Raw genomic sequence first — 19833 nt, forward strand, 5'->3', positions numbered from 1 at the left:
AGACATCATCAACTTTCTCTGACCTCCTTTTAACGTCACTGAGCATTAGAAAAATGACTTGGAAGTTTATGAAAATCTGAGTCACCAACAAAGCGATTATGCAGTCAATTGCTTCTGATACTTTTGTCTTTCTTCCCCCCTTCCTCCTGCTTCAGCTTGAACCCGTACAGCTACGATGAGAGTTGTGTATCCAGTAGTGTGGACCACCTGCCCCTCGCTGCCCTCCCCCTCCTTGCTATTGTCTCCCCGCGCTACCAGGACGCCGTTGCCACCGTCATCGCGCGGGCCAACCAGGTCTACCACAGCTTCCTGCAATCAGAGGATGGCCAGGGATTCACGGGTCAGGTCTGTGTCGCCTTGTGGTGATTGGAGACTCCCTACACTCCAAACTCCCTCTCGCTGAGTAATGAGGCAGTTTAGCAGAAGTCAACGGTCGTCAAAGGAAGTAAAGACTACTTTTGAGTGGGCTTGGTAAACTCTTGGAGGGCTCTAGATTACAAGAACTAAGATTTTAACAACCACTTTTTCCAACCAAGAAATGGTCCATGTTTGTTGTTTAAAATATGTTCAGTTCAAGGTCTGAGATAACTTCTCTTAAATCATAAACTCTATGTGACAGGAGGAATTAAAAAGCCAGTGTAGCAAAAAAATACATACATACATACATATATATATATATATATATATATATATATATATATATATATATATATATATATATATATATGCATGCATAATTGACTTTGGGTTTATTTAAGTTAAGCTGCGGTTGATTTGTAAACCTTCAGCTTGTCAGGCCTTGATGGCGTGCGATGATGAAACACGGGTCAATACCATCTTGATTACTCAATCAGAAACAGCTAAAACAAAAAGAGGTACAGGTCCCACAAGTGATTACAGTAAAGGTAATTGCAACCACACTGATGTCCATCATTTCTGATTAGTTCTGCCTTTGCGGAGAGACAGTGAAGGTTGTGCTACTTTGATCATTTCCGTCCCCTGACGAGGACTTTAGAGACTTGTGTGTAATCAGACATGTGTTTCGTCCTCTTGCTTTATTTATACATGTGTTTGGTTACGAAGATGATGGAATGAAATCTGTCGTGTACTCTTCAATATTTGATCTGCAGACTGCTCTTCTTTTTTTCCTTTTTCTTTTTCATTACTTTCCTGTCACCTCCCAGGAGTACTATCTGTTTCATAGCCAGTTTTGAGGATGTAGCGTGCGGGCACTGCTTGAAAAAAACAAACTCAAGCGTGCTCAACAAAGCTGGTGACAAGAAAGTTCCCACAGTGTCAGCAGATCTGGAAGAAGTGCTAGTTACACACACTTGACACGAAGAGCTATTTTTGTCACGTTGCGTCATAACCAAGTGAATGCAAAAACTGGTATTATTTGTATTTCTTTTGCTGTTCATTCATGCATCTCCAGTGTTTCTCATCGATGTGGAGGGTTCTGAAGTGATATGTATATTTTTTTGAGCAGGTATGCCTGATGGGCGACTGCGTGGGAGGTGTTCTCTGCTTTGATGCTCTGTGCTTCAGCAACCACCAAAGGCCCGGCAGCCCCAACTACAGCAGCAGGAACAATAGCACGGAGAGTCTGAAGGTGGGAGCTGGCTGACTGTACGGAGAGAGACACTATTAATGACTGGTGAAAGAAAATGGTGCTTTATTAAGAGATTACTGCAAAAGATCAAGATTGGATACCTGTGTGTGATACTGTGTCTTCATTAGTGGAGTTAATTAGTTAAAGCAAGCACTTGTCCCCGGCTAAATTCCTCATCCCCTCTCCAACACCAGCAAAAAGTAAAATAAAAAATCTTGTTCATTTTTCAACTCTGCTGAGGCTTCACTAGTGGAAATATGTCTTTCTAAAGCAGAGGTCTCCATCTCAAAATACCTGGGGGGCTGCTGTTTGTAGCAAGTGGGCCACTTGAAGTCAAAGACATATTGGTGTGTTGCTGAGCCCTCGATATTTTCTAGTTTTCTTTCCACTGTTGTGTTCTACTCATGCTTATCCACAAGGGAAATGTAACCAGGAGGATATGCCTTCTGAAGGGATATTTGTTCATGAAGTTTTTCTGTATTTGTATGTGGAAACTGCCTACAACCCTGAATAACTCTGAATACTAACAGTAATAATAAGAGAAATTTAACTATATGTTGCCATCACATGGAGGGTTGTGTGGGAAGTGGAGGGTTTGAGACCCCTGTTCTAAAAGCTGCATAGAAATACTGTAAATAATGGAGCGCACAGTCCATGAATGAGAAATATTTCATTGGGATCGGATTATCCAGAGCTACTGTGGTGTGCCTGAGATAGATTTGTTCAACATCTGTGTTTTAAGTCGAAAACAGGATGCTCATATTGGTGTGTGTGTAATTCCTCCTCACCTCACCACTTTGTTATTCAAATTCCCGTATAATTGCACCGGCTGTCCCTTCTACATTTCACTTCTCACTTGGGAAAATCTATCAACTCCCATCTGATTGTGTTTAATTCTGTAACGTTTCTTCTCCTCCTCCTTCTCAGGATAACTCTGGCCTCCTCCAAGAGTCCAGTCCGGGTCTGAGTTCGAGTAAAAGGTTGAGTAAGAGCAACATCGATATCTCTGCCCCAAACGAGGGGCACAGCCAGGATGGGCCCCCGCTCAGCCGGAAGCAGAGTGACTCCTATGACGGAGACACCTCATCCACGGGCCAGCACAGTTTCTTTTCCAGGTGAAGTAGCGTGCACCACACACACACACACACACACACATCTTGCTGGCCAATAACATGTTGTACCGTACATCATACAGTACAACAATACACTTGTTTTGGATTTGAGATTTTAACTTTTTGACTCCTGAGATCACGTCCAATGCTGCAAGTGAGTGATTGTTCCTCATCTGTCAATATTGTATATTTACAGCATATAACATGGAATTCCATCAGAGCAAAAGCATAATCTTGTATTAGATGACACTGAGTGCACAGCAAAGGAAAATCTGCAGAATTTCAAACTGTCTTCTACTGGATATTGCGTGAGACTGTGCAGTGCAACAGAAATGCCCCAGCCTTATATCAGTTTATATTCTTCAGGCATCAGGAGCCTTGTCTTTTTTAGCGCGGACCCAAGAAACAGGCATATATTTTTTAAAAGCTTTTTTTATCAAATGAAGAAAAAACAAATACAAAAACATTGCCATTAAAATCACAAATATAAATGCAAACTGAATATCTGTCAAAATGATGCCAATATCACTTTGTTATTGCAAATCTTCGCAGAGTTCTGCTGGCTATAAATAGTAAAAAAAAAAAAAAAGAACTACATTTGAATGATTTTTCATTTCTTTAAAAATGCATGGCCATAAATTAGTCAGTCTGAGGCGCATTAGTGCTCGAAACGTCACACTTTTTAGAATAAATCAGCTTTTTCTTTCCCTATTCTTGAAGTTTCAGTTTGTGTTTCACCTTTTCACTAAATGTTTTCAATTTGGGTTTTTATTTCCGTCGGTCGACTATTCACAGAAACAGAAGATCCATCTTGATTTTTATCATGTGACATTGCAACAGTGGATCATAGAAGGCTTCTCTATCACCCCAAATGTATCAATTGATGAATGTGTTCATAGGATGACCCAGGTGTTACACACCAGCTGCCATCTCCTGCAATCTGTCACCCTGTCTCGCTCCCGCTCTTTATCAATATCCGTAGCTCGGCTTCCCTGCCTGCCCGCCTTCCTCTGCTGGGCTATAAATAGCCTGTTTTTGCCAATGTCAGCCAGTTTATGTGAGAGACTGAACACTGCAGGTGAATTTAGTCGGGCTCTCTGGAGGGCTGCAATGTTGACTGACTTCAAGCAGCCAGGGTTGCCATTCAAAATCAAATGCCCCATTCGTCTCACACCATCACAGACACACACACACACACACACACACACACACACACACACACACACACACACACACACACACACACACACATACACATGCATATGCAAGTAAGACTGGAAATAGAATCCCGTCAGTTCACAGCCAGGCCACATTGTGTATCTGATTGATGTGATGGTGTCATCTCTGCTACTGGGTGACCCCTGACCATCCCAGTGGACCTTCCCAGTCAGCAAGAGGGTCATTACATCTCCACTTCCTACTCTTTCCCTCTTGAGTTAGGTAGCTGTCTACATGTGGTTCTTTTGGATGTCTCCAGATGGACCTGGGAGACCACAGTCATCACATTGCTCTCGTGAATCCCAGGAGAGTGCACGCTCACTAGCAGCGGGGGCTCCTGTTTTAATACTTGTTTTCTCCGCTTTTGGATAAACTCACTGGTGTTTAAGTAGATTGTAATGGAGCTGCTTATAACATAGAGGAACAATAAAAGCATCTCAAACACCTTCATCAACTTGACATTCCCCTTCATTTGCATCTTTGCAAATGCATATCAATGTTTCACACTCAAGTGCTAATCAAATCCGCCATGTGTAATGTTACCCACCACCTCAGTGTTTTAACTCTGAGTATCTGAGCAAAGCAGACCAGCCAAAGCAAACACGAGTCCTCCTACAGTATGTGTTAATTAAGAAAATGAATGACCAGGATCATATCACGAGTTTTCATTTCCCCACATTGGAGAAATTAACGGAAATATACAAAAGCTCATTAAAGTAGTGAATATACATTAAATAACACTTTTGGAGAAGCAGCTGGTAATTTACTGCATTCATGAGCCACTTTCATGCCTGTCTTCCTGTTTTCATGTTGATTATCATTTACACGACTAAAGTAGATAATCTGCCCAAATTTTCTTCAAAGTGTTGTTTTAATTATGAGGTTTTCCTGCAGTGATATAGAATAAAGAACTGAATTTGTAATGACAGTATGAGAAGAAAAAAAAACAACCCAAATGGAAGGGGAAGGCAAACAAAGCTCTATTGATTTGGCTTGTAAAGATGGCTGCAGACTGTTGGCTAATCCCTCTTCCCCATAAGGGAGCTAATGGGGAAATGGTAGCTCTCTAGAACGAGGCGCTGTCCTGTCAGCAGCAGGTCATGGCTGAGACCAGCTCAGCTGTTCAAACAGCTTGGAGCATGAAGCAGGCCGTTGAGGCTGAGCGAAGACCTGCTTTGGCTGAGTCATAAAGGCTCAGCGCCGACAAAACCCCCCCCCCCAGAGTGTTCAAACAAGTCGGTGTACGGTTGAGGCAGGACAGAGCATCTCTGACTCATCTGTGTCAAGATGCACACATTCAGATTCAGCATGCTCATTAGTGAAAATTAGTGTCAGATTTCTTTTTGAATGAAAACTGTCCAGTGTTGTGGACTCGCACGTTTCATTTCATCCACTTCGATATGTTCTCAGTTTATTGACCAGCTGGTGTGTGTCAGAGCAGAAGACCCACAATTAGAGCTCAAACATGATATCGCAGTTAGGATTAATCCCAGATTTGTTGGCCTCTCCTCAGTTTGATGAAAGAGGTTGAGGTGCGCGGCGGCAGCAGCACCAGTCTGCTGTTGAATCCTGGTCGATTTGACTTTGAGGTGTCAGATTGCTTCCTCCTGGGCTGTCCGCTGGGGTTGGTGCTGGCCATGAGGCGCACTGTGCTGCCCGCCGTCCAGGGTAAGACTCCAGAGATCTGTGTGTGTGTGTGTGTGTGTGTGTGTGTGTGTGTGTGTGTGTGTGTGTGTGTTCTAATACCAGCTCATCAGTCATAAGTGCAAAAGGTTTGATGGATTGAAATCGCAGTGAAATATGTCGTTGATGCATGAATCATTTTAACTGTTTATTTCTGTGCAAATTCTCCCCATCTGGTTTTAAAAGCATTGGTTTGAACGGCTCTTAGCTAATCTTTTATAAAAAAAAAAAAAGAGAGAGAATGTTTTTCTTCAAGCTTGACAGTTCAGACGGATAGTTCATTACAAACAAAAATCCTTCTACTAATCGAATGAGGCGAAATCTGAAATGAACCAGCAGCTCATGTTGGCTGCAGGAGACCCTCAGAGGGAAACAATTGTTAAACAAATGAGTTTGGTGAACAAATGATATTCTAAAATCATATTTCTTCTTGGATTTGCAGGTATTTTTCTTTCATTCATTCAAAAGCCTTACTCTGTTATTTTTAAATCCCACTCCAGTAGAAATCACTCTCTCTGTATTACTGCTACTCTGCACATTAAAATCCATCATCTTATGGTCCAATTTTCCTGTCCACTGTATTCTGACCCTCAGTGAGCATGCTTCATCCAGCCTGCTCTCAGATTTTCAACCTGTTCTACCCGTCGGACCCCTCAGCCTCCAGGCTGGAGCCGCTGCTGCAGCCCCTCTTCCATAAGCTTCCACCATTTGCTGTGCCGCGTTACCAGCGTTACCCTCTGGGTGATGGGCGCTCCATGCTAATAGGTAAGAGAAGATGACATGCAAGAGTAGCTGTGAACTATTTCATTGGTTAATCTGTTTTCTGGGAAAAATGTATTCCCCTATTAAGATGACTAGGACCAAGGAGTCTGAGGGCGAAGCTCCCGGTTTAACAGTCAATCTTACATTCTAACACTCTCCGTTCGTCTCAAGCTTAAAGAATAAGATTGCTGAGTTCCTTCTATAAGTCATCTGGTCTGGACCTCTGCCTCCCTGCACTGCGTTCTACTATCTCAACATTATGGAACACAGCACTGCTCGTATATCATCACTGCAGCGCCGACCAGCTCCAGAGAGATCCGCGTTGTCGTAAACGCTCCAGTGTTGCCTCTTGAGGAGCTCGGTGGCGCTACGAGAGTAAAGTAGATTTTACCTCCAGCTGCTGTCGTTTTGTTTCATTAAAGATCAAAGTTGAATTCGTCAAGGACAGTGCAGATTTATTGTTATTGAGTAATGACAAAAAAAAGTGATTTTTGACCAAATTTACTGATGTATTCTCAATATTAATTTACACTCCAGCTTTTTCAGGTTATTTTTGAATAAAGCAGACATTTTTGGTGCAGCACTGTATTCTACCTCATTATACAGACATTTATTTCTTACCTAAAATGTTAAGTGCCCTTCAGGGAGTAATATTTCAGCTCATTACTGGTTTTCATGGTTAGTTTTATAACCACTAGATTACTGTGGCAGAGGGATTGACTCAGTAATTTAGTTTTAGTGGTGGTGCACATGTACACAGTCAGAAACACGCATAAAGCCTCAACTCTGTCTGTCTGAGCTTGTCCTGCAGGGGCAGAGTCAATCACCCTGAAGCCTGAATTTTTTTCTTGTGTTGTACCTTTGACCTGCTGCTACTCTCTGAGGATCCAGAACAGTATGTGAGATTTAAGTCTGCCAGACATAGAACATGGCACTGCAATCCCCCTGCAGGGTTTGGTGGATGAAACTGAGTCCTTCATGAGCCTCTCATTTATTTGAGGCACGGTTTAGCTCACTTTTGGGACTCACTCTAAACAGCCGTTATGACGCAACGCCCGTTTCCCCTGGTTCTCTCTCCACCCACAACCACGAGAGAAAGTAGGACGGCTCACTTGTGCTAACAGCCTGCAAACATAGATGAGAAGATAAAGCTTTGTGGTTTGATGCTGGCTTTAAAAAATATGAATACATCCATCGTTCAATTATTAGAGCTACTTATAACACTCAGCAGCTTCATCAGCTGTGCAATCTCACTGATGAGAAAATGAGCCTTTTTCTTTTTTACCACAGATGCACACAGTATGATAGGAGTAGAAACTGATTTTGAAACATTCTAATGACTCATTGTAAATCCTTTCCAAGTAATATTGGCAATATTAGAATGTCATCCGGATGCATTGGGGAAGATTGGAAGATGGAAAGAGAAGCGGGTTCCGTTTTTCTAGTTGATGATTGACATACATGAAGGAAACACTGGTTGTTGTGTAAAGGAGCTTTCATCATCTCATTGCTTGATATTCTAAAGGTGTGTTTGGTGTGAACACGCCTGAAGAGTGAATCATCCCTCTGCTCGTATGTTGGCTGTATACAAACTCATATGATGCGTGATATGAACAAGCATTGTCTCTGCTCTTGTGTACTGTATACCGACGCTGCGATTTATGAACTTAATCACGTTCTGCAGGTACAGAGCAGGGTGCAGGCCGCCTCTTAGAGCCAGTCGCGCTGATGAAGAGGATGGAGGGTAAAAAGCAGACACGCAGCACAGGACTTGCAGCTTTACTGGCTTTTAATTATAAGGCTATGTCCCTGTTCCAGCTTGGTGCTGTCAAATTATCATTTAAATAAAAAAAAAAAAAAAACATTAGCACACAGGACAGTTGTACAAACACACACTTTCACACACAGGAAACAAGAACAGCCACCACCCATTTCTGAGTTTGTAATATAATAATTAGATGTTATGAAGGCATTGAGAGCCAGTCAAATCAGGCTCCGGTGGGTATGATTTTGACATCAAGAGTCATCAACAGTGGAGCTTTTATTATGATGAATGCTGCTAATATAGAGAAAACAAGCCCTCTCCCTATTGATTTCAGCTATGGTCCGATGGGAAATATGATCATCCAGGAGAGCACATCCAATCGTTTTTTATACATATTGATCAAATAGCTAATGGTGCTGTAATGTAAAGATCTTTTTTTGTTTGTTTTTTTTTTTGCTTTGCAGTTATTTTCTCTTTGTCTGTGTGTGGAAGTGGCGAGCATGGTGAGGACTGAGGGGGAGGCTGCTGAGTTAAGTCTCTTCTTGCTGGAAGGATGCTTCAAGGCCACGATGCTACCATTCCCCCTCAGACTTCTGCCTGTATTTCTGTTCTCACACGTCATTTAAAGGAAATAACTTTTTAGGAAGTTTGGTCAATTTTCAGCTTTCTGAGAGCCAAATAAGATGGACACTTCTGTGTGTGTGCAGTAGCGAGCTGTCATCACACAGACCAGCTTAATGCTAGTTAGCTTAGCGCCATGAACGGTAGGGGGTTGTTAGCATATCTCTGTCCAGTGTCATCTAATACATCAAGCTCAGGATCTTGGTTTGTCTATGAGTAATCATCCTCGTTCTGTCTAACAAAGTCAGCTGTGTTTAGTCAGAGCGTTGGCTTATCAAGTTGTTTTGTTAGTCGAAGTTACGAAGGAGGGCTGTCACTGCACCCAGCCAAGAAAAGCAGTCCCCCACGACATGCCTCAGATTCAAAATCTGCAGTGTCTCATAATAATTTATAATGAATGTTATGCACAACAAAGAAGTATTTCATATTCATTCACACAAATTGTTTTGAAGAAAAGTGTATTTGACTTTTTTAAGAGGCAGGCTAACCTTTCCATCCACCACCGTTCGTTGTGCTAAGCTAAATAGCAGTCTTTGTGGCTTGCCCCCAAAAAGAAATTGCCTTGTTACTTTAATGGTTGTTAAATGTTTCAGTCCCTTTTCTCTCCCAAATACAAGCACCTCCTCTCCCCTTTTTAACTTTTACAGTGTAGCCCCACTTTTCCTGCAAGCCTGTTTTCTATTTTATGCTCATTGTTCTGCATCTTTGTTTACTGTCAGCGAATGTGTCAGAGTCAGTGGCCTTCTTCTCACCACTCGCGCACAGAATAATCTCTCTCAGTTCGCTGTGCTGTGAAAGAAATGCTAATGTTGCGAAGGGGAAGAAGGCTCCTGTGAGAGGAGTGTGGCGTGGCTCATTAATAATAAGGCAGTGTATCAGTAGACATGTATATTTGTGTGTGCGCACACCTTCTGTCAGGTATAGATTTGTCAAAGGCTTTTTAAAGGAGCTCTCAAGGAATCGGAGCAGCAGCAAGGATTGTGCATTGACAGCTAATCTGCCTAATACCTGTCTTCATTATTACAGGTAATTGGGATTGGCCTTGACTGTGGGGATTTATGAAGCACACCTGATTCTCCCTCACGTCTGAGAAATCTGTATTCTGCTGTGCATGCCGATCCTTAACAGCGCGAGCACGCAACATGTTGCTGCATCTGACATGGTTATTTATAACCGTTCCAGCAGGCAGAAATTTGGATGTGCCAATAACCAGTTGCTCCATGAGGCAAAGCAAACTATTCTCTTTTTAATTTGACACATGCGCACACAAACGAATCCCTAATTATCCATTATTGAATGCAGACAGGCATATACACCGTCCATGAACACCTGTAATCCAAATGTGTTTGTTCAGTCTGAGGGTAAGTCGGCTCAGAGTATCTGGAGGTGCAGCATGACGCTCTCCTCAACCCAGACACTATGTGTTCTGGTAACATTGCGGGCAAAAAGGAATATTAATGTTCTATCAGTTGCTTTCTGTTCCAGCTCCCAGTACCTTAGATCCACTCTACTCCACATCATATTGAAAGGAATCCCACTGGGCTGACACATATTAGAGTAAATGTCATGATAAAGAAGCGATGACATCCACAGATCGGTGCATGGCTCGTTTTGTGACACGCATACGAATATAAAGATGATAGATTCATGTGTAGTCGCTGGTTTATAGGTCGCTGCTGAGTTTCATCGGTAGCGCATCGTTGGCGGTGCTGAAATTATTTAATTAAACAGCAAATACCACTTGTGTTTGATAGATTTCTCTGTTAGGGTGATTTTGTAACTTTAGTCCAGGGACTAGAAAGAAGAAGCAGCCTCTCAGCTAACTCAGGTGTCAATACATGAGCTCCGTCCCAGTGAAATACACCTTTTTTTATCGTTCGTGTCCTTTTGTTCTGGGGATGTATTGAAGCACTGAATACACTTTTGAGCTGATACTGCCACTATAAATACATGAAGTCTCATCCAGGTAAAAATTCTCATTTTCTTTCAGTACTATCGCAAAGCAAATATGAAAGGGAGGCAGAGAGGAACCCAATGAGATAAATTATTCTTCTTGCCAGCAGCAGTAATGTGTTTTTGGGTTCTTTCAATGACAGTACAATATGATAAAACACCAGGAGGAGAAGCAGTAAGGCCGCTTGTCTTTGAATTCATATAAGTCAATACACAGCAAGAGCAAGTGTTTTGGCAGCATCACGGCATCGATCTAAAGATCGCTGCCAAATTATTCATTTTTCTGTGTCATCAAAGTGTTTCCCTTCCCCTCTCTTTTGTTTGTCCTCATCTCCTTTCCCTAGCTGAGAGTATTCAAGGGCATGCAAAGGTTTTTTTGGAGGGTGAGCAAACTCCTGGGGGTCAAGCTTTGCACCCTTCCACTGACGCTAAGACCGAAGGAGGTCAAGAGGGAGGTCGCAGGGCCAGCGTGACCAGTGTAGAGAGTGAAATGTCCATTTGCTCCATCGGTCAGCTGGGTAACACCATCACCAACAGTCAGTGCACTCTCCTGTCTCTTTATTCAATTATCTTCTGAAGATTGAGTCTGTTTCTTGAGGTCTCACCACTCAAAGATGATCTTGTAACGTGTATGTGTGTGTGTGTGTGTGTGTGTGTGTGTGTGTGTGTGTGTGTGTGTGTGTGTTACAGTTTCCAGTAGCTGGTGGGGCTCCAAGAGGCTGGATTATGCTTTGTACTGCCCTGATGTGCTGACTGCATTCCCAACGGTGGCTCTGCCGCATCTTTTTCATGCCTCATACTGGGAGTCCACTGATGTAGCAGCTTTTGTTCTCCGGCAGGTAGGCCAGCCTCGTTGACAGCCTTCCACCTCCACACACACTCACTATCTAAATAATGAATGTACAGCTTTTCCAAATTAACATTTTGAAAGGATTTCTTTGCTGAAGTAGATACTGTATATGAGTTCATGGATTGTTGCATTTGTATGATTAGTTCAATCTGAGCAACCGCAGGCAGAGAGACTCATCTGACAGCAACAGAACAAACTGTTTGCAGAGAAATGTTAGACCAAAATGAATTAGTATGATGATGCCGCCGGCTCACATCTAAAAAGACTAAACAAATCAAAGTTAGAGTGGCTCTGTAAGCAAGATGCCCTTTGAATACATGATGCAAAATGTCAAAGGATTTGCATCTTTGACCGGTTGTTGTAACCAAAACAGAGCAGCGGGAAGTCAAGTGTTTGTAATGCATCTATTTTCTCGTTATGAGATTTTTATCTTGCATATTTTACTATGAAACTGCAAAAGAGGAATACCAATAAGAAGGAGTAAGAAGTTGGGAGAGAGGAAACAGTGCATCCGGGGTGCTGCCTCAGACGTTTCGCTGTCAGTGTTGTCAGAATCACAGTCCAATTGTACATCATTGATCTAAATTCTTCTTGGCATACGGTTAGGTTTTTATTTGGGTTAAAGTAAAGAAAATCTATATCGTTTTATCATCAGCTAACTTACTCAAGTGTTTAACTTGTTTAGCATGACTCAGGAGGAAGAGCTGCCATTCAGAATTTCAGTGTCAGTCCTCTGGTTTCTTAAAGACTCCGTCGAAGCGTCTTTGAGCAACATACTGAGCTCTGATTTGCTCCTGATGCGCTGGCTGTCACCTCCCCTGGTAGCCTCCACCATCAGCGTATGGCAGAGATGACGACTCGTGTCTTGGTCGTGCACACATGGGACTGTCCGTTATTTGGCACATCATTAAGGAACTATCTGACGAGCTGAATGTCACATCTTTCTGGTGAGATTCTGTAGCAAAACTGAAAACATGTTCATCGCGTCATACAGGGGTTACAAGAAGCAAGCCTGGTGTAGTAAAACATGCTATGATTTACTATACAAATTCACTGAGTTCAGGTTGCATTCAGAAATATTATATGGGCTGTCAGGCACCACCTAGTGGACACAGGAAGCACAATGCTGCTTGCGCCTTGTGCTTATGGCTCAAACACGAAATTTCTTAGGGCAGCAGAACCGAAGTTCACCGTGACGGACGATGAAAACTCTTGAGTGCGGTTTATAATTTAGTCCATTTTGAGACATAATTGCAAATGAGTACAAGTCATGTGTGAAAGATGCAGATTTCACCGATTTTACTGTGAATTTCCTGCAAATTCTCTTGTCACATGGAGGAAAAGTTGAAAGCGTTCATATGACATGTTTTGATGGTGGCTGATTTTCATTTGGGACTCATCCTGTCATTTGAGGAAGTGACTTGTCATATTCTAGTTATACTTTTGGCATTTCATCGCCTAATGCTATTAGTTGTAGAACAGCTGTTACCATTTAATGATGTCTTCTTGCTTTACAAACATCTCAGCGAAGAAGATAGATGCATCTTGGCAGACGCACAGCTCTCTCTGCATATCTGACATCCTCAATATGTAATAACCAGGAGTCGGGCAGCGAGCCAGTGGCGTCATCATGACTCCGTGATGGCTTCTAACTGTGCGGAGTCACTGCCAACAGCAAAACACTGGAGTGAATGTATAGATATTAATATATAGATATACTTGAGACCTTTAGTGCTGATTCATCACATGTGAATATACAGCTGAGGAACCCAGAATGACCAGATTTTCATCATCATTGTGTGGCGGTTTGCGCTTGTCAAGGTGATTGTCAGCTGTGGGCAGATGTCTTCCTGTGTGAGATGTTTTCGTTTCATCTTACTTCTCCCGGTGGAGCCAGGACTCTCTAGTTTTATCCAGTTTGTGAGTAAATGTAAAAAAAAAACACGACTCTTACGCTGGAAAAGTAAATAGGCTTGGATTATAACGTTCGGGTAAGTGCAGTTGCCCTCAACTCGTGTCTGCGGTCATTTCCTTTTTTCACACCTCTGGTTTTTAAGCCAGAAGAAGAAAACACTGTCGATCATGTGAGCTTAAATTTTTCGTGACACTAAGCATGAATTAAGCTTTGAGCTCCAAACACCATCCAGAGGCGGCAGAAGTACACATCCGCAGACACTTGAGTCGAGCAGGCACCGATTCAGCTTCTTGAGGTATATTTACTCAGTGTCAAACACAAGCAACAGAGATGGATGATATGCTATACAGGAAGAGGCAGAGAGTCCAGGTGGCTGATTCGAAGCCTCAACCGAAATAATTTTAAAACAGTTCAGTTTAGTTCAAAAACAACACACTGAGATACAGAAAAGGATTTTTTTTTGTAAAAGACAGCGGCCCTGTAAAAATCACAAATTTAAACTCTAACCTTATCAGCGCCCCTGGTCCTCCTGAGGACCGAAGACTCGAGCTAATGAGGTATAACATTGTTTCTGAGTTCCTTGTTAAGGTTTGAGTTGAAGTGTGAGTTGAGGTCAAGTTAGGATTAAGATTAGGATTAGGGCTTGGGTTAGGATGTCCTCATGGATGGACGTCGAGGGAGGCGTGGCTTCTTTCAAGTAGTCATTCACCAGTTCTCCTTCTGTATATTCAGCTCTCGTGGTGGCCCTTAATCTGTTGCAGAGCTGCTCTTGTCACAAAAGCTTTCTATTAGAAATGTGATTCATGATCCCCAGCCATGAAGCAGCTGTAATTCGAAAGACTCCGCATAATAAAACCGTCCTTGTTTTTGCTGTTGATGTGCAGAAGATGAGTCATTACTGATGGACCAACTTTCTTAGCTGCGTTTTTGCTGGCATAAATGCATTTTCCTCCATTTGTATTTGTTTGCAGCTCATGCGATGTGACTACGTGAAGACCCAGGAAGCAGATAATTTGGACTCTGCTCCCTTCTCTCCTTCCAGCCCACGAGAAAAGTGGCTCAGAAGGAGGACACACGTGAAACTAAGGGTAATAAATCCTGCTGCTTTTGTCTTCGGCAGGGTAAATGTGCAGCACAAATGTGCTCAGATTAATTCATAGATGCTCATATTCAAACCTTCCAGCAAACACCCAAACTGGTCACAGAAAACTCAATGTTGTCCCTAAACTGCTTCTCATTCTCTGAACCACACACACAAACTCGCCAACACACAAAAGTAGGTTTTTAGAACACTTCTGTAGAAACAGCCTTCATGCCATTCATTCAGACTAAAAATACATCCATTATTAACTGCTGTGGTTGCAGCCTGTCTGAACAGACTGTGGCCTCAACCCCTTAACATACTCCGACATGTTTACCTGGGCAGAACATTCAAGGTTGCGTTGAAGGCTTCCATATATTGTCCAGTTTCTAAAGACACGACTGTAGCGACTGATTCGTTTTCCTCCGTCCTCTATAAATAGAACTGTGTAACCAGAGTGACACGGACGTAGAGCTATATTTACTGTTTCATGACCATCTTGTTCAGGCCTCACCTTGTTGACAATGTGATGCATTTCTGATGTGAGTGCTGAAAGGAAAACGGCTCTGAAAAGTTACTCACTGAAAACCATTCAATGTGGAGCTGCCGCTGACTCAATTTTGCCACTGCCAGCACTTGTGATACTATTGAGAGAGTCTCAGCGTCTAGGTCTGAGCTTTCTCTGCTTAGCAAGAGGTGCTTGTCTCAGCTGGAGAGGGCCCACTAGAGTGGTTATTGTTTCTTGTACATACCACTCCTTTACAGCCAGTTTTTGTCTCCGTCTTACCTCTTCTTCCACCCATTTTTATTGTGTGTGTGTGGGGGGGGGGGGGGGGGACATGCTGCTTCCTGGTTTCACATGACTGCACAGGGAATTCTAAGTGAAATCTCTCAGGCCTTCTCAAACCGACTTGGGTATTTCTATGTTTGTGTGTTTTCTCACTCTTCATCTGCTTGTTTACCGTCACCAGATCAATAAGGGTTTTTTTAAGCCTGCATGTCGACGCACAATTAATTCCTTACAAAGCTAATGCAGGCCAACAGCTGGAAATGTTATCTGTCACATCCTCTACATCAGTCATCATAAGCGTTTCTCGTTTCTCCTGTTAGCAATGTGTGTCAAGTGCTGACACTCTTTTATTTTTAGTGAGCGCTATAAATAAACAGCAGAGCAACCAAATGTCTCCGCAGCCTCGCACTCCTGATGTAGTCGGTTATGAACACATGGAACAGCTACGTTTGTTGTTGCTCAGCTTGAAATTGTTTGCTTTGGAAATGGCGTCAGTGGTATGATTTTAGTATTTGTTTGTCTAAAATGTACAAATGTCGCCAACAATGCATCTCCATGAATCCTGCATTTAGAGGGCGGGGTAGCTTGTATTATACTGAAGGTGAAGAGGCATACGCAGGTGTGATGTGGAGTTTTTCCATTATAACAAAGAACAGCCCGTTGGAACAGCAGAAGTGCAACAATCAGCTGTAGTTTTGCATTCATTAAATCCATTATTAATGTTGATGAAGGCCTATTTCAGTGTGTGTGTGTGTGTGTGTGTGTGTGTGTGTGTGTGTGTGTGTGTGTGTGTGTGTGTGTGTTACATCGCTTGTGCAAGCTGTGTGGATTTTCTTTTTCAACATACTGAGGTCCAAACATGGATCCGGCTTTCTAACATGTTCAGTGGTCTTCATCAATTGGTACTGAGCCGCAGGGTGCTGGATGAGCAACAGCAAAATGCAAATTAACTACATTTGTGTTGCACATTTTATGCAGTTATAGCCTGATGTGTGTTACAGAAAAACAAGGAAAACCGAAAACCAAAGGAAAGACTTGTAGCTAACAGTGACGTGCTGACACACTTACATTGGATTCATTTTTGGGGGGAGTTTTATACTGTTTTTATAACCCCATTTTCCCCCTGCTCCCTCTCTCACACAAAAGTGCTCACCAACTGCCAAGATACCGTGAGAAAAGCAATGTATTAAAAGCGGCCGATTTTTTAAGTTATCGGGCAGTTTGGTACAGAGAAGAACAGTCATGACTAAATGCCTCTTCACTGGATTTAGATTTAATTCTGGGGATTTAGGAGACTCCTGCCTCATGTATGATGATCTGAGGGAATTGTTTGGACTGCAGCCAGTGAACAATTCAGAAAAAATATTGAGGAGGCACTTTATTTTAGGTCAGGAATCAATTTTGGACTGTTAGCAGCATTACAAAAATGGACAATTAAATAGCCACAAAAAAAAAAAACGTGGAAAACAATTCTAAGTGTGTATATGAAAGTTAGGAAATACACATTCATAATAATCACTTATTTGTGTGTATTTTCCTTGATAACCAAGCAAGTCAACTCATGACATCATCTGATTTTGTATCGCCAATCCCAGCGTTGCATACAAACGTCCTTTTCAACAAATCCTGCTGCTTTAAGCATCTGTCAGTGAAGTGTTTCGACAAGGGGAAATGTTGTTGATTCTCTGTCTGTTCTCTTTTGTGTTAGCACTCAGGCTGCATATTGTATGAGTTGAATCCTATAAATGGTCCTATAAATCCTGCAAACAAAGCATCACACTCATGTAATATGCAGGAAATGACCAGGGCGGAAGCCTCCTGAATATTTTTTTCTTAAGTGAAACAAAAACTGTCTCTGTGATCGAGGTAAAGTGATTCTGGGAGTTAGACTGGCATCATCGTTAAACCCAGGTTTCAGAGGTGATGACGATGGGATACAATCTTTTGTAGCTTTACGGCTGTGCTCAGAATTTCAGTCACAAGGATAAAACCTCACAGTGGCCTGACGTAAGCTTCCTGCATCTCGTAGAACGTCACTGCCAACCACAGGGTGAATGATGTCATTGCTACCGAGGATGGACCACAGATGCTGGTGGGTCGCTTCATGTACGGCCCCTTGGACATGGTCACTCTAACTGGAGAAAAGGTAACAGCATGATAGCTTTTTATCTTACATTTGTGCTTCAGAGACTTCCAAGTAATTTATCTCTCTCTGTTGACCCTCTTAGGTGGACATCCTGCTAATGACACAACCGCCGTCTGGGCGCTGGGTGCACTTTGACACGGAGGTGACCAACAGCAGCGGCAGAGTCACATACACCATACCCAAGAGCAAGAAGCTCAGCCTGGGAGTGTATCCAATTAAAATGGTGGTCAAGTACGCATCCATGTAGCATGACCTGTATAGAGTGCTGCATAATCAAATAAAATGTAGCAATGCATCGAAAAGGAAGAGAATTACTGCATTAAATCCTACGTCCATTCATTGCTTCTGCTGCAGCAAAAAGATCGACCTTGAACAGAATAACAACCATGTGAGGCAACAGCATGATCTCATACCAACTCTCTCTTTCTTCCCTCACTCCATTTATCCCAAGGGGGGATCAAACAAGTGCTGAGGCCTACCTGACTGTGCTGCCACGGGGCATGGAGTGTGTAGTTTTCAGCATCGATGGCTCTTTTGCCGCCAGTGTGTCAATCATGGGTAGCGACCCGAAGGTTCGCCCCGGAGCTGTGGATGTCGTCAGGTCAGCCTCTGAATTATTGTCCTGGGCAGAGAGAGTTTTAAACATCTTTTCTGTGAATAATTTTTGTACGTGTGCTTCCATGCAGGCACTGGCAGGACCTGGGATATCTGATAATCTACATCACAGGTCGTCCCGATATGCAAAAACAACGTGTGGTGTCCTGGTTGTCGCAGCATAATTTTCCTCATGGGATGATCTTCTTTTCTGAGGGTCTCGTCCACGATCCCCTACGACAGAAGACCATCTTCCTCAGGAACCTCGTGCAGGAGGTAGACCTGTGGGCCCAGATAAAGCGTCCGTTCTGATTTTAACTAGGCAGATAATCTGTTTTACAAAACATGTGAAACACTTTGTTTCATCTTCAAGTTCACAATGTGTCCTTGCACTGAAATTCATGCCACCTCTCTGATCGATCGTTTTCCCTCAACAGTGCCACATTAAGATCAACTCTGCTTATGGCTCCATGAAGGATATCTCTGTTTACAACATGCTTGGTCTCAGCCCCACTCAGATTTATATCGTTGGTAGACCTTCGAAGAAATACCAGAACCAATGCCAGGTAGTTCATATGAGTTTTTTCTACTTTTAGATGTTCACGATGTGTCCGTCTGCCTCTGTCCAGTTGAAGGGCTTTACTGTTCCTCTTGGTTGTTCTTATTTACCGCATTCCTCTACCTGTTCTGCTTGGCATGTGCAGTTCCTGTGCGAGGGCTACGCAACACACCTCTCCACCCTTCAGTTCGGGCACAGAGCCAGACCCAAGAAATCCCCATCTGTTCGTATGGTCCTACGGAAAGGTTCGTTTGGCCTCTCAGCAAAGCCTGACTTCCTGTGTAAGCGTACCCACCTGCGGAGGACCATGTCGGTCCAACAACCTGACCCGCCTTGCACACCCAATCCCAAGCCTGAGCGAGCCCAGAGCCAGCCAGAGTCAGACAAGGATCACGGAGGGGGAGGGGGAGGAGGAGGAGGCAGCGGGGGTAGCGGCAGTGGACAAGGCGTTTGGGGACGGGCCTCCATACATCGTGGAGACACCACTCCCTGACGTTCAGCACAGAGACGGATGGATTACAGGAGGAAAGAAGAGGATGATGAAATCATCGTAGTGTCCAGGGCCAAGGTCAGTTCTTCCTCCCTGAGACCAGTTGTGAAATCATAATAGATGTTTGTTTGTTTTTTTCCTCCTGGGTCTCACTGATGGCAGTGCACTGATGCTAGGAAGCTCGTGCTCACACCAACAATCTTCACTCCTTCTGTTCCAACTCTTGGATAAGAAGAAATAAAATGTCTCGAGGTCGTTGTGGCGTGACTAATGAAATAGTAATTTGAATGTGAACTGCCTGCCAGCATTTCGAGGTGAATGACAAAAACTCTATGCTTTCTGTGTAGTATTGAAAATTAAAAGTGACTCAAGCTTCTTTTCTTAAGTGCTGTCGACATTGGCATCACCCATTGGTTTGTTGACTCTTTTTCTGAAGCCTCAAGTTTGAAATTTCGGCAACCTTTTATTGCATTTTGCAAACAGAGAAGAATTTATGTGGACGAGGAGGAGGCAAACATACTGATTCATCCCACGAGGAAGCCATGCATCCAAGCATAACCTGCATTAGGATCTACTTTACTCTAAATGCCACTGTCATTTACAAAATGAACATTATGCTGCATCAGGAAGACTTAAACTAGTGATTGAAACCATTAGGAAAATGTTCTGTGAGGTGATAAAACTA

At 42.9% G+C, this 19833-nt stretch overlaps 1 protein-coding gene across 2 annotated transcripts in view; it reads left to right on the forward strand.

Annotated features, from left to right (window-relative positions):
* Nucleotides 1-19833, forward strand: part of pitpnm3 (PITPNM family member 3) — a 77154-nt gene that overhangs the window by 52804 nt on the left and 4517 nt on the right. For both annotated transcript variants that reach the window (XM_086216630.1, XM_086216631.1), the window contains exons 6-19: nucleotides 156-345; nucleotides 1487-1609; nucleotides 2537-2724; nucleotides 5453-5607; nucleotides 6217-6387; nucleotides 11068-11259; nucleotides 11414-11562; nucleotides 14460-14576; nucleotides 17389-17505; nucleotides 17588-17736; nucleotides 17957-18106; nucleotides 18192-18375; nucleotides 18537-18665; nucleotides 18804-19226. In XM_086216630.1, coding sequence (XP_086072756.1) covers nucleotides 156-345; nucleotides 1487-1609; nucleotides 2537-2724; nucleotides 5453-5607; nucleotides 6217-6387; nucleotides 11068-11259; nucleotides 11414-11562; nucleotides 14460-14576; nucleotides 17389-17505; nucleotides 17588-17736; nucleotides 17957-18106; nucleotides 18192-18375; nucleotides 18537-18665; nucleotides 18804-19151 — 2362 coding nt within the window. In that variant the 3' untranslated portion in view covers nucleotides 19152-19226. The remainder of the gene's footprint in view (nucleotides 1-155; nucleotides 346-1486; nucleotides 1610-2536; nucleotides 2725-5452; nucleotides 5608-6216; nucleotides 6388-11067; nucleotides 11260-11413; nucleotides 11563-14459; nucleotides 14577-17388; nucleotides 17506-17587; nucleotides 17737-17956; nucleotides 18107-18191; nucleotides 18376-18536; nucleotides 18666-18803; nucleotides 19227-19833) is intronic.

The sequence above is a fragment of the Aulostomus chinensis genome, chromosome 10 (genome assembly GCF_037954235.1).
Source record: "Aulostomus chinensis isolate RoL2024-O1b breed Wild chromosome 10, RoL_Achi_v1.0, whole genome shotgun sequence".
Classification (NCBI taxonomy): Eukaryota; Metazoa; Chordata; class Actinopteri; order Syngnathiformes; family Aulostomidae; genus Aulostomus; species Aulostomus chinensis.